This window comes from Barbus barbus (genome assembly GCF_936440315.1).
Source record: "Barbus barbus genome assembly, chromosome: 44".
In the NCBI taxonomy this organism is placed as follows: Eukaryota; Metazoa; Chordata; class Actinopteri; order Cypriniformes; family Cyprinidae; genus Barbus; species Barbus barbus.
The window spans coordinates 15089971-15102729 of record NC_136722.1 but is presented as its reverse complement, the minus strand read 5'-3'; the positions used below and the strand labels follow the sequence as shown (position 1 = coordinate 15102729).

At 36.2% G+C, this 12759-nt stretch overlaps 1 protein-coding gene across 2 annotated transcripts; it reads left to right on the top strand.

The window, feature by feature from the left end:
• Positions 1-2429: 2429 nt before the first annotated feature.
• Positions 2430-11930, top strand: LOC306863152 (protein Aster-C-like). 2 transcript variants are annotated; one of them, XM_079406364.1, is made up of 13 exons: positions 2430-2502; positions 3332-3456; positions 3567-3726; positions 4100-4259; positions 4355-4501; positions 4973-5091; positions 6200-6342; positions 6459-6562; positions 7510-7680; positions 8519-8588; positions 9194-9313; positions 9384-9489; positions 10446-11930. In XM_079406364.1, exons 2-13 carry the CDS (start codon positions 3359-3361, stop codon positions 10512-10514), a joined length of 1467 nt encoding a protein of 488 aa, XP_079262490.1. In that variant the 5' UTR covers positions 2430-2502; positions 3332-3358; the 3' UTR covers positions 10515-11930. The 2 variants fall into 2 exon arrangements, with proteins under 2 accessions (XP_079262490.1, XP_079262491.1); XM_079406365.1 differs by having other exon boundaries at positions 2481-2502; positions 3547-3726.
• Positions 11931-12759: the final 829 nt, after the last annotated feature.

Genomic DNA, 12759 nt, shown 5'->3' with positions numbered 1-12759 from the left:
CCTGGATAACGCCTTCTCAGGTATGTATTTTGTAGGCTATATGAAAATAAGCCTTTGATAAGTCTTTCCTTTATACTTAGTCTTTAATATGTTTTTTTTCTCTCTTAAGGTTCTTGTTTCTGCCAATGTTCTTTATTAGCATCTGTGATTCAATGATAAAATGAAGAACATTCAATTTTATAAAAGGTTCTTTATAGTGGAAAAAATGTTCTTTAGAAATGGATTTTATTGGCATCTCTGAGAAAATAGAAAAAACTTTTTAAACTTTAACTTTATTTTTTATTTTTTTGGGAGAGAGAGAGAGAGAGAGAGAGAGAGAGAGAGTTCTAAAAGATTTGTGGCACGGTCAAATAAAATAAGTTTAGTGAGCTTATTGGTTTCGTTAATAGCCAGTAATTCAATCTAACTTATTTAAATGTGAGATGCGAAAAACATTCATTACCTTTAACAAATTGATATAGAAGCCACTAAGTTTTTACTTCACCAGGCGAAAGACATGGCCCAAACACCCAAACAAGTGACAGCCAATGAGCTCACACAGGACAACAATCAATCTGGGGAAGGCAAATGGAGCTCAGAAGAACAAGAGGTGAGAATGAATATGCTGCATGCTTTTGTTAAGATTAAATTTGTAGAAGTCACATGGCAGTGTATTAACTTCCATTTATAGATATGATCTTTAGTAGAATGATATTGTACAGTTTGCTGTACTTTGTCCTGCAAAAGATTACAGACACTGTATCATGATGAGATTACACAAATGGCATTGATTGCTAAATGTTGTGAGATATTAGTAAGCTCTTGGACACGTGAAACACGTTGTTCCTGGGAGCATGCAGCTTTTATTGTTTCAGATTCACAAACATTATTTCACAAATTAATTTGTTTATGAATTTATTGCTGTGATTGTATCTCACAGGGCCTGGAAGTCAGTGGGCAGTGGGCTCAGTCACCTGAAGCATTGCTCTACACTAGTTATAAACAGAGGAGTGATGAGTTTCGGAAGTTGTTCAAAGAGGTGCCCGAGTCTGAGAAACTAATTGCAGGTGAGACAGAGAGATAAAAAACAAATAAGCAATGTCAAAATATACTCTACTGAAAATGTTTGTTGGCAGAGCCACAATATTTGTATATTAGATGTTGTTTGAATGATCCTTCTTTTCCCTAGACTACTCCTGTGCTCTCCAAAAGGATATCTTGTTACAAGGACGCATCTACCTTACAGAGAATTGTTTATGTTTCTACAGTCAGGTTTTTCGTGGTACAAAAGTGAGTTCCACAGAAAGATTATATTATATATTCACTGTACCTCTTAAATGCCGCTATTTGAGCATAGATAAGATACAATTTCTTCTATGGATTCCATCACTCTGCTTTGCGAAATATTACAATAAACTGTGATTATCTTAGATCACAGTAAATATGCAGGATATCATCTCAATATCACGTGAGAAGACAGCCAGATGGATACCAAATGCCATCCAGATCAATACTAATTCAGAGAAGGTGAAATTCAGAGATCAAAGGTTTTACATTCCTGTTTTTTCTTATTTATGAAGATACATAGGATAAGTTCTTTATATATGTTATAAATATATATCTTTATATATATATATATATATATATATATATATATATATATTGTGATTTTCCACAGCTGTTCTTCAGCTCATTTTCAGCAAGGGAGAAAAGTTACCTTGGCATGTTTCGGCTTTGGCAGAATGTTCTCATAGAGAAGGTGATTTCTTTCTTTTTAACATTTTTCTTTTTGACCTCTATCGTTCAAACATGTTTCCACATGACAGATTATTTAATTATTCTTTACATGTTTACATCTTCTACCTGCTTAGTTGTACAACACTGTACATTTCTAACGGGCTATTCTGAAATATGATCTGAAATGTAATAGGAAGAGGGATGTCAGAAGCAAACAGCATATTCTCAAGAACCCCTCATTTATTGCCAACACAAACAATTTATTTGTATTTGAGCATAGTTTACTAATGTGGCAGATTAATACCATGTGAGTAAAACAGACAGAATAATACCCATAGAGGTTCCTCAAATCTTAACCTGGAGGTCCAATCTGCTGCAGAGTTTAGCTCCAACCCTGATTAAACTCCCCTACCTGTGATTTTCTAATGATCTTGAAGACTCTGATTAGCATGCTCAGGTGTGTTTGATTAGGGTTAGAGCTAAACTCTGCAGGAATGGTCCAGATTTGAGGACCCCTGCTATAGACCTAAAATCAGTGTAAGTGTAAAATCTAGGGTACACTTGACAAGGCAATGGCTTTCTTCATCTGAAAAGACAAAATACTGACTCTTTCCTTACACAAACGCGGAACTGCTGAGCTGAAATAACACGAAAATTAGTATCGAGATATGATAAAGCATATACAGTATGCTGTTAAAGGCAATGAATAACCCAGCACTAGGCGGCGCGGTTGTAGCTTGTCATGGCTTCCTGATCTAAAGAGCACAGGTTACTGGCGTCCAGCAGGTAGGTGACCAGAGAGACTTTACCCACCGTATAATTTAGAATATATTACACGCTGTGCTACTTCTTTAAACATGTTATGTAATTATGAGTAGGTGGGGAAATTTGAGAGCTTTATGAAACTGTCAAATGTTTTCGCAGTTTGTTTTGTAAATGTGTCTGTGTCAGACGGCCTTGAAAACAATGTTTTGCATTTCGTTGTGATTGTTTGGCCGCTTTTTTAACACGACGCGAATGTGTGTGAACTTTATACTTGAAATTCTTTGTCCATATGACTTTATAAGCGTTTTTCAGTCACTTTCTGTCGAGTAACTCTTGTGTGTGTCCGCTGATACGGTCTGATATTTACATTTACAGTGTGTCGCTGTATTATGTCTCTACGCCTTATTTCTATGGTAACCGCAGTTTTCTGCAATTATATTTACGTCTGCGGAACCATAAATTACAATGCAATGAAAATGAAAAGTCAATTTCTGTCTCAGGAAAAATGCCACCTTTTTATTGTAGCACTGTACTTTGGACTGATACTGGCTATATACTAGTGCTTATTATTTTAGGGTTGTTTATTATTAATATTTTGTGCCAAATCAAGTCAGTGGTGTTTGTCATTTGCCCTCCAGCAGATTTACTCCCTGGTCAGTGAGGTGTGGAGCAGGTTAGGGCTGTTTTAAATGCTGGTTTAGATGAATATCCGTACAGAACTTGAGGAGGCTTCAGCGACTTTCTTTTTTTTTTTTTACTTTTATTTTTATCAGATAGAAGCAAATGTGCCAACGGGTGGGGCGGAAACATGTGAATGTACATTGTTCAATGCAAATTTCCTGTCTTGCAGAAACTAACCAAGTTGGAGCTGGTGCAGATGGTTAAGCAGCATTATGGCAACGACTTAGGATTGAGTCATGATGAAATGGAAAGCTTTCAAACATCAGTAGATACCGTCACACCTACTGTGCCCAGGTTGACTACATGCATGCACACACACCCAGTCACATCTTCACATGTCAGCACCTGTTTGGACAACTGAGACATCAGTTACTTGGTTTTTAGGTCCCATCTCTTTGTTGCAGTCTGAATATGCGTGGAGAGGATCACACCGGGAGGCCAGAAAGGCCCTCATCGCTTCGTCTTCCCCAAGGGGAGCTGAATTCTTATGAGGCCACCACACCACAGGGAGATGACACACAGTCTTCAGTTGGACTGCAAAGCATGCTCTCAGCAAATGGAGGGGTACGTTGATAAATATACTTTCCTTGGCAGATGGATTTTTCCTAAAATTGTTTGTGTAATGACTGGTAGGGTTGGGTGATACAGTGGGCAAAATGCTCAATGCGTTGAGAACTTGATTTTACCAGAAACATTTTAGATTTTTTTTTTATGAACATTTAACACAATTTTATTTATTTTGTGTATTTTGTGATTAAAATATTGTTATTAAAAATATGCAGCAAAATCATTGTGAATATATTGTCAGTATTAAATATCAATGGTCAACCCATCTAATCTTTTTGCAATCTGCATTTGTTTTGCTTATAAAGAAAGAAAAGCACAATGTCTTTAAAAAAGAGTTTAAGGTTTTGAACTTGTATTAAACTCTCAACAGGACGACACTCTTAGTACCCCGTCCCATCAGCGCAGTCCAAATCTATCATTAAATCGCTCCGCGTCTGAACGAGTGTCTAAACGCTCCTCTCTCTCTCTGGATCTAAATGCCAATGAAGACCAGCTCTCGAATAACAGCAGATCTGACAGCCTGGAGGAGGGTGAGATGTGTGTGTGTGTGTGTGTGTGTGTGTGTGTGTCTCATTCCATGGCTGTGTTAATGCATTTTGTTTACATCAGTATTGATTTCTTGTAGTGGAAGAACGTGAGACAGCGTCTCCGGTGTCTCAGGGAAGGCTGTTTGTGAACCGGGTCTTTCACATCAGTGCTAAGAAAATGTTTGACCTGCTTTTCACCGATTCTAGTTTCATGCAGAGGTTTATGGATATCAGGAAGATTATAGGTGTGTTTCTCTTAACCTTTTACCTCTCTTACTAATGATCTACTTTAGTAATCTGTCCAATTGCTATGTAGATGTGATTGGTAAAAATAGAAGTTTTCGTTTCAGCATATAGTAGACTTTGGTCCTCCAGAAATATTGTCCTATTTTAGCAATTTGTTTTGTTTGTATTATTTATGGGCTATTATAATATTTAAGTTTTTTATAAAGTTTTTTTTAGTTTTTTTTAAATTATAACATTTGTGGTTTTATCATTTTTATATTTATATTTAGCTTTTATTTCTATTCATTAATTTTCAGTTCCATTCCAAGGCAACATTTCTAAGTCATTTATTTATTTATATCAGTGCCATTTCACTTACCAAAACAATGTTTTAAAGGTATTTTAGTTTTAGTTAAAAATATCAACATGGATTTTTACATTTTATTGCTTTGCCATTCTGTTTATAGTAACAAAATTGTATTACCTGACAGGTGCAAGCTCTACCTCTTGGCAAAGGGAGGCCTCTGGCGGTATGAAAAGAATTTTGAACTACACCATCACCATTACTAACCCCCTGGTTGGCAAGTTTTCCACTGCTACAGAAACCCAGGTTAGAGTCGCAACTCTATGGCTTTGTTTCAAAATCTAGCAAGCTGATTTGTATGTCAAACAAATTGTAAAAAGTGTTGTATAACCTCATGGAAAGGCTGTGTTTTGTTGTTTGCTCTGTCAGTTAATGTGCAGTATTTGGTTGTCACATTTATATTTAGAAACATGGTTCGCAGGAAGGAGCTGCGGTTGTGGCTCAAGTTTCTGCAAATTCTGAGTAATGATGGAACGTTTGATCATTTTTGTAATATTAGCACCTGTTGTTGCCACTTTTATCTTGCGAATCTGACAAATCTCTATGTCTAGGTTAGTCGACTGTGCTTTGTCAGTTGTTTTTGTGTGAAATGAAATCCATGAAACAATATAGTAGTTTGCCAGACCCATTTAAACTGAACTTAATATACATTGTGGCCTTTCAGCTCTTAGTCTGTGACGCATAGAATAATTTAAAAACATGTAACCGCTGTTGTGTTTGTGTAAGACAGTTAATTAGACACTAGACAGCTTAGCTTTTGTTTCCATTTATATTATGCAACAATTAACATGTTTAACAATAAAATGACTGTAGGCATGCTGCAATTACAATATCACCTTCATCAGTTATTTGATCTGATTGTGCTAATTGCATTTTAAAGTTGATGTAATCAATTAGATGATATAATCATGTTTTCCGCAGTAATGACCTGTCTGATGACTGTCTACATTCATACAATGAATGTGTAGAATTGACACTCAAATTTTCTTGCACATACAGCAGTGCACAGGATTAAATAACATTGCATAATATCTATATGGACACGTAACCAAAGTCAATATAGCCTTGATTTATGCCTGTAAAAATTGCTAGTAAATTTAGGCTATAGACTTTGTCTGGTGTCTTTTAAAGATTTAATTTGTATATTTGGAATATATATTTGTTTATAGTTATAGTCTTTAATATTTAATGTAGTCACTTTGTCCAAATTTTAAAGGACAGATCCTAAATAATTTTAAATAAACTGAACAGAACCATATTTAGCAATCCTGACATTTGTATTGTGCAGCTATGCAAATTCATCCTGTGCATGTATGTGGAATATTTTCTGATTTCTCTTCTTTGTGTATTTTAGACATTATATAAAGAGTCGAGGGAGGGTCAGTACTACATGATAGATTCAGAGGTCTACACGCATGATGTACCGTACCATGACTACTTCTACACTCAGAATCGCTACTGTATCATCGGCAACTCCAAGCACAAGTGCAGACTCAGGTAAGCGGTGTCCTCATATCTGTACATCTAACTGCTTTTATTATGACTATGACACTGACATCTCTTGATGTAAGAGCCATTTAATAAATAGTTGAACTCATTATCGCTCTGTGCAGGATTTACACGGATGTCAAATACAAAAAGCAGCCCTGGAGTCTTGTTAAATCCTTTATCACAAAAAACTCCTGGAGTGGCCTAGAAGACTACTTTAGACACCTTGGTTGGTATAATGCAATTTATTTTTTATCTTTCCTAACCCTCTATTTTTCCTCTTCACTTATCCGTTTCACTTCTTAGTTTGTAGATTGTGGACATATTATGTCACTAATTATATCTTTTAAGTGTTTCCTGTTTCACGTCACAGGGTTTGCAGGTTTATTTTAGTTTTTTATTGAATAAAACTAAAACCATAAAATGTGTTAATAAAATAAGCATTAACTGAAATAAAATATAAAAACAACTTAAACATTTATTTTTTGTCTTCTAGTTAGCAAGACAACATTTCTCATTTTCTTGTCATTAACTTTATGTACTAAATTAAACTAAAAATTATATAGAAATTAAAAAACTAAACTAAAACTTTAAAATTAAAACTATGTAAATATAAGCTCTTTCAAAATATTAATTAATATTAATAACCTATAAAAGTACAAGTAGCACTGCTTTATAGTGGCCCAGTCTGCAATCCATTGCCTTGTTTGAATCTGTATATATCCTTCGCTGGATATATATACAAATCAAAGCAGAACAGCATGTAAAACACTTCAAAACAAAATAACGATCTAAAGCTATAGCCCAAAACTAATGTAGATCAATTCAAATGAGCTGAACTCCAGACTGTGCTCAGTGTTTTTCTCATCGACTGGAAAAAAAGCTGGCTAATAGCTTCTCTGCCATGAGATGTTGGATTAGGGAATGAAAAGAGTACAATGAACATTAGTGACCTGATAAGAGTGCCTAGGGAGGGCTATTAGCAGCATGGATGTGTCCGTTTCCTATTGGTGAAATGCATCAGTTAGATCCATTGCCTGCAAGGCCATTTAATTACTAAACTACAGGGTTGCCAAAAGCCAGATCCCTAATCGATCCACTGACCTCAAAATAACCACTCTGGACTCACAGATTAATGCAGTTTCAATGATCTTCACCTCATAATGCACATTCCAGAGGCAGAGCTGCTAGAAGAGGAGGCAGATTTGACTCAGGGAAGCGGAGATGCTGGAAAGACGGGTGGTTTGCGTAGGAGACGAAGAACTTACAGTCGCACCCTAGAGGAACACATCAAACCAGGGAAACAGTACAGCGCAGACTCAGATCAGCAGAGAGCCGGCACCATGGGTATAAATGTGTATTTTTAATCTCTGAATCCAATAACTATGCTACTGGGTAGTGGGCTCAAAATACTGATTTAACCACCAGAAATAGTTTTCACACTAATAAGAAGTGTTTATTTTGTGATCCATGCTTTATAATATTTAAGCAAACATTGAAGACATTAGCCCCTTTTACACCGTAATACCAGTAAATTGCCGTAAAATTACCGGAACGACTTTACCAGTAAATGCAAAAATGCTCACAGAGGCAATGACGTTCCATCTTTTTTCCTGTAGAGCGCCATTCACACATCGGTTTCAAAATACCGGTAAATTCTGAGACAACATTAACCAGAAATGACCTTGAAACGGCTGCGCCCTCCCGGTGTTGTGTTTGTAAACATGGAGGGGTATACGCAATCAGTGTTTTTGTTGATGTTGTAATTTGTGTCAAACATTCACATTCATGCAGCGCTTTCAGCCCAGAGACATCACATTACACCGTTTCAAAACAAAATACACAGCGCAGAGTAAATGCGTCATCTGCCTAAGAATGTTGTGATTGGCCCAGACTAGACGTCTTGTGTCACTGCGTTCTGAACTTGTACGTGCTCATGCCAGTACTGTTCATTCTGCGTTCACACACAGCATCATTCCAGCAATTTACTGGTAATTTTACAATGTCTGAATGATATTTATATTAATACCGGAATGAATTTACCGGTATTTTTGAAAAGGTCCTGTTCACACATGATCCCTTAACAGTAATTTACCGGTAAAGCTTGCATGTGTGAAAGGGGCTATTGTGTATTGGACTTATAACAATTGGACTTGCATTGCATGATTTGCATCTTACATTACAGGTGCCATGGATATAAAGAACACACAACACAGATGGAGCATCACTTCGATTGTATTTGTGCTGAGCTTAATGTAAGGCTTCATTCACTATAAAACTTTTCACTCCTCATGCATATAGTAAGCTGTGTGTAAGCTTAATGTTATGACACTGACAAAAGAACTTGTTACCACATTGAGTTTTTCCTCTAATAACAACCTAAAATAAAATGATTGATAGAATTTGCCTATTGAGAGAGTTAATACTCTTGATTTGCACAAGGAAGGGGAGCACATTTACATGGTAAATAGTCTACACCAAACAGAATTAGACTGCAAACTTAACCATCTGGATTCAGTCAGATTTACTGAATTGAAAGTGTTTTTGGAACCTAAAATCCCATAACCTTTCACTGTGCATTTCGTATGTTGCTATTTTGCAAAAGATTACATTGATAAATAGGTTCACGGTACATGTTCTCAATATTTTCTGCTGAGTTCAATGTGCTGCAGTGGCAAAAATAGAAACTCTGCTGTGTGAATGTTGCAGCTTTTTAGCATGGTTGCCAAAATAAATATGTGCAGCTTATGGCTGCCGTGAGAAACATGGAAGGAAAACTGCCAATTTTTACAATGATGATTTAGCATGATGACTTAAAATAATAATGTGCTTATGAATGTCACATTGTTTTGCCTCTCAGACTTTTTGTTCTGGTTATTCTGAACTTGGGGCTGTTCTTTAAACTTTGGGCCATGGAAGATGTCGCTCACCGTTTGTATCTAAACACCAAGCACAGAATGAAGGAGAGAGTAGAGTCAAGGTAAAGGCTCTTTTACATTGCAAATTTTGTTCATTTTTATAAACAAAACTGACTTCATGTTTTTATATAGTTTAGCACCTGACTTAGGCCCCAGACAGGGTATTCCACACAGAAGTCGAGAAGAAGCGCATCTACTGAGGGCAGTACTACAGGACTCCATTAACCTTCTAGAACAGGTATGTTTGGGTGTTTTATTAAGCACACCATGCAATTACATGTAAATGCAAAACAAACTTTGGTTGTTCACCATTACACATCAGTGAGAAGGTCCTTCCTGTCTAATTTGCCAGTTCTTGACCAGAAAAAGTTGATCTTATGTTGTTAGTCTAAACTCTAGCTCCATACGCAGTGTTGGGGAAAGTTACTTTTAAAAGTAATGCATTACAATATTGCGTTACTCCCTAAAAAAGTAACTAATTACGTTACTTAGCTACTTTTTATGGACAGTAATGCGTTACGTTACTTTTGCGTTACTTTTTAAATATGAGCAGGGCTTGATTTGTTTTTAATACAAGAAATTACATTAATACAAATGTAAAAGCCCTGTATCTTGTGAAGGAAAAGTAAATTCACGTCTGTAAAGTAAAACTCAGGATAAGAAGGTTTAACACTCTTCGGCAATAAAAAAAACAATGAAGCACAATTGTTAGTTTATCTAAAGTCATTTTTGCTTATTATTATGGTTGATCTGGATCATCAAAGGTCAGCAGCAAAGACATCGGTTAATAAAATGGGATTAGATACATTTGTGTTGTTTAACATATCTAATTATTGCAGTTTGCGTCATATTCTGAGTTTGCATTTCACTGTTTTAATTCATTTTGATGAATACTAAATCTGTTTTTTGCGAGTGGGATGAATTCATGCACATTCACATTTAGTATATAACTACAGTAACAGCATGCTCACACAGTGCACTGTCAGTCAATAAATGGGGAAAAAGTAACTCAGATATTTTCTTGTAAATTAAAAAGTAATGCGTTACTTTACTAGTTACTTGAAAAAAGTAATATTATTACATAACTTGCGTTACTTGTAATGCGTTACCCCCAACACTGTCCATACGGTATCCTGTTTGGCTGAGAAGTCTCTATGTGACTGTTTATTTTTGCTGGTTGTTTCTTCTCCACAGCTACGCAGTTCTCTTGTGGTGCTTCAGCAGAACTTTCAGGTCTACAACAGATCCTCCTCTCAGCTTTAAATGGCATTGAGTTTGGTGACCGGACAACACAAGGGTATTCTTTGCTTAAGACCAGTCCTTGCTGAGGAGTGTTGCCATAGGTACTGTCACCCCAGGGCACACTCGTAGCCACGTTCGTCTCTCTGGGCTTTTTTGTTATGGTTGCATGTTTTTACTTTTATTTTATTTTCAGTGCTGTTTTTGTCTTGGAGGGGATCTTCGCACTGGTACACTCAGTTTTGCGAGTTTCCTCTTGGATGCACTAACAACCTTGAAGCTGAAGTTGAAGTTAAACATTAAAGTAACAATATTGTAGCAGGTTGAAGCACAAGAGCTTCTCACAATCATGTTCTCAATTGCTGGATGCTACTGTAAATTGATGGACAGATTTTTTTCTGAACTACAGTAGAAGCCTTATAAAAGTAAAACATCTGTAGGTGTAATGGATTCAGTGCAGTTGCACAGGGTTTTCACTTTAATTATGAAGGGTGCAATGCAGGCCAATTGCCTCTAAAGATCTGCCTTTTTGTCTTGATTTGGATATTGATCTTGTTCTAAGGCCCTGTTTACACTAGTGCGTTTTCGTTTTAAAACGCATAACTTTTGCTACGGTTACGCCTATCGTTTACACTACCCCGGCGTTTTCGAGGTCGAAAACGGAGACTTTTGAAAACGATGGCTTGTTCGCTCTGCATATCCTTGACGACCGTGTAAACAATAACATCATGCTCATTGTTGTACCCATAGAGTATACCATGTATAGGTAGATTCCCCATTCGACCGCTCCAAGCACGCAGATGCGTTTGGCATCTACCTGTACATATCTATGGTTGTACCTGCATGAATGGTCACGTGACATGCGTTTTCGGTTGTGTAGTGTAGACGGCGATTGTTTCTGAAACACCAGTGTAACCGGGGATCGTTTTCATTCTAAAACGAAAACGCACTAGTGTAAACGGGGCCTAAGATACCTCTAAGAATTTGTAAATGATTGCACCTTAAAACCTTATTAAAGCAGGGATCACTAATAACAAATGATTGTGCTTATTGAAAATGTAAAATGTTTGTAAGTTCTGAATGTTCCTCAGAATTTTACAGTACAGGTTTGTGTGAAGAAGATAAATGATCTGAGGTTTACTGTAAAAGATGAGTGGATGTTTTAAATTGTTTACACTCTTAGTCTTTAAAATACCACTTTTGTCATTCAAATTTTAGGGACTGCATTGTCACTGTGAACTACATTTTTAACACATTCATGTAAATTATTTACAATGGGGAAATGTGGTAATTTATCAAAAGAGAATGTGCACCCCTAAAAATATGTAAGGGGCAGATGTGTATAGATGTCTATTTTTTCTGCATAGATTAAATTTTCTTCTGAATTTTTTTTAATAAAATGTCTTCTGAACCTATTTATAAATAAAATTCCCATGTCATTACAATGTTCAGTTTGTGAAGTTTATGATGTTGAGATTTTATTTTGGTAACCTCGACATCACAACATTGTTACATTATGACTATTCATCCACAGGGGGTGACACCATGCCCCTTTCCCGCTGTCTGGGTCTCTAAAATAAATGAAAAGTACACATTTACATTTTATTTATTTACTTTAAAGTGTGTTTGTTTATGTTCCATGTGTGCGTAATTTAAATGACAGAAAATGAACAAGTTCAAGTTTTTAGGATTTAAAAGGCTGCAGAAGTGCATGCTCAACCCTCTATGACGTCATGTCACGTGTACGTTCTGTCGAGGAACTTGTTGTTGTTGTTTTTTATAAATAACTTGAAATGTTGACTTTGTTGAGAAGCAAAAAAAAAAATGGTGTTACTAATACTTAGTGGTTCACTATTTTAACTCTTACCTTTTGTCTTTTCAATTCAATGTTGAAAAAGTTATGAAAATAATCAGACTCTGGAAACCGTGTTCTCTGTAACAAACCTTGACCATCAAGTAAAGTTTATAATTGGAGGAAATAGTTTGCGCTGACGTCAGGAAGATTGGTCAAACGCCCGTGCTGTGCACTGCTGCTGTTGATGTTGCGCGACTTCCTGATGCTCTTTGTAATCTTTTTTTCTTTGTAGTAATCTCTTTTGTTATATGACGTGATACATCTATCTGTCTGTCTGTCTGTCTGTCTGTGTGGAGCTTATTTACTTATTTATACATATAGGCTACATACATACATACCCAAGGTCATGGGTTCTACTCCTAGTGAATACATGAACCGATAAAATGTACGGAAATACGCAGAAATATATTTTTT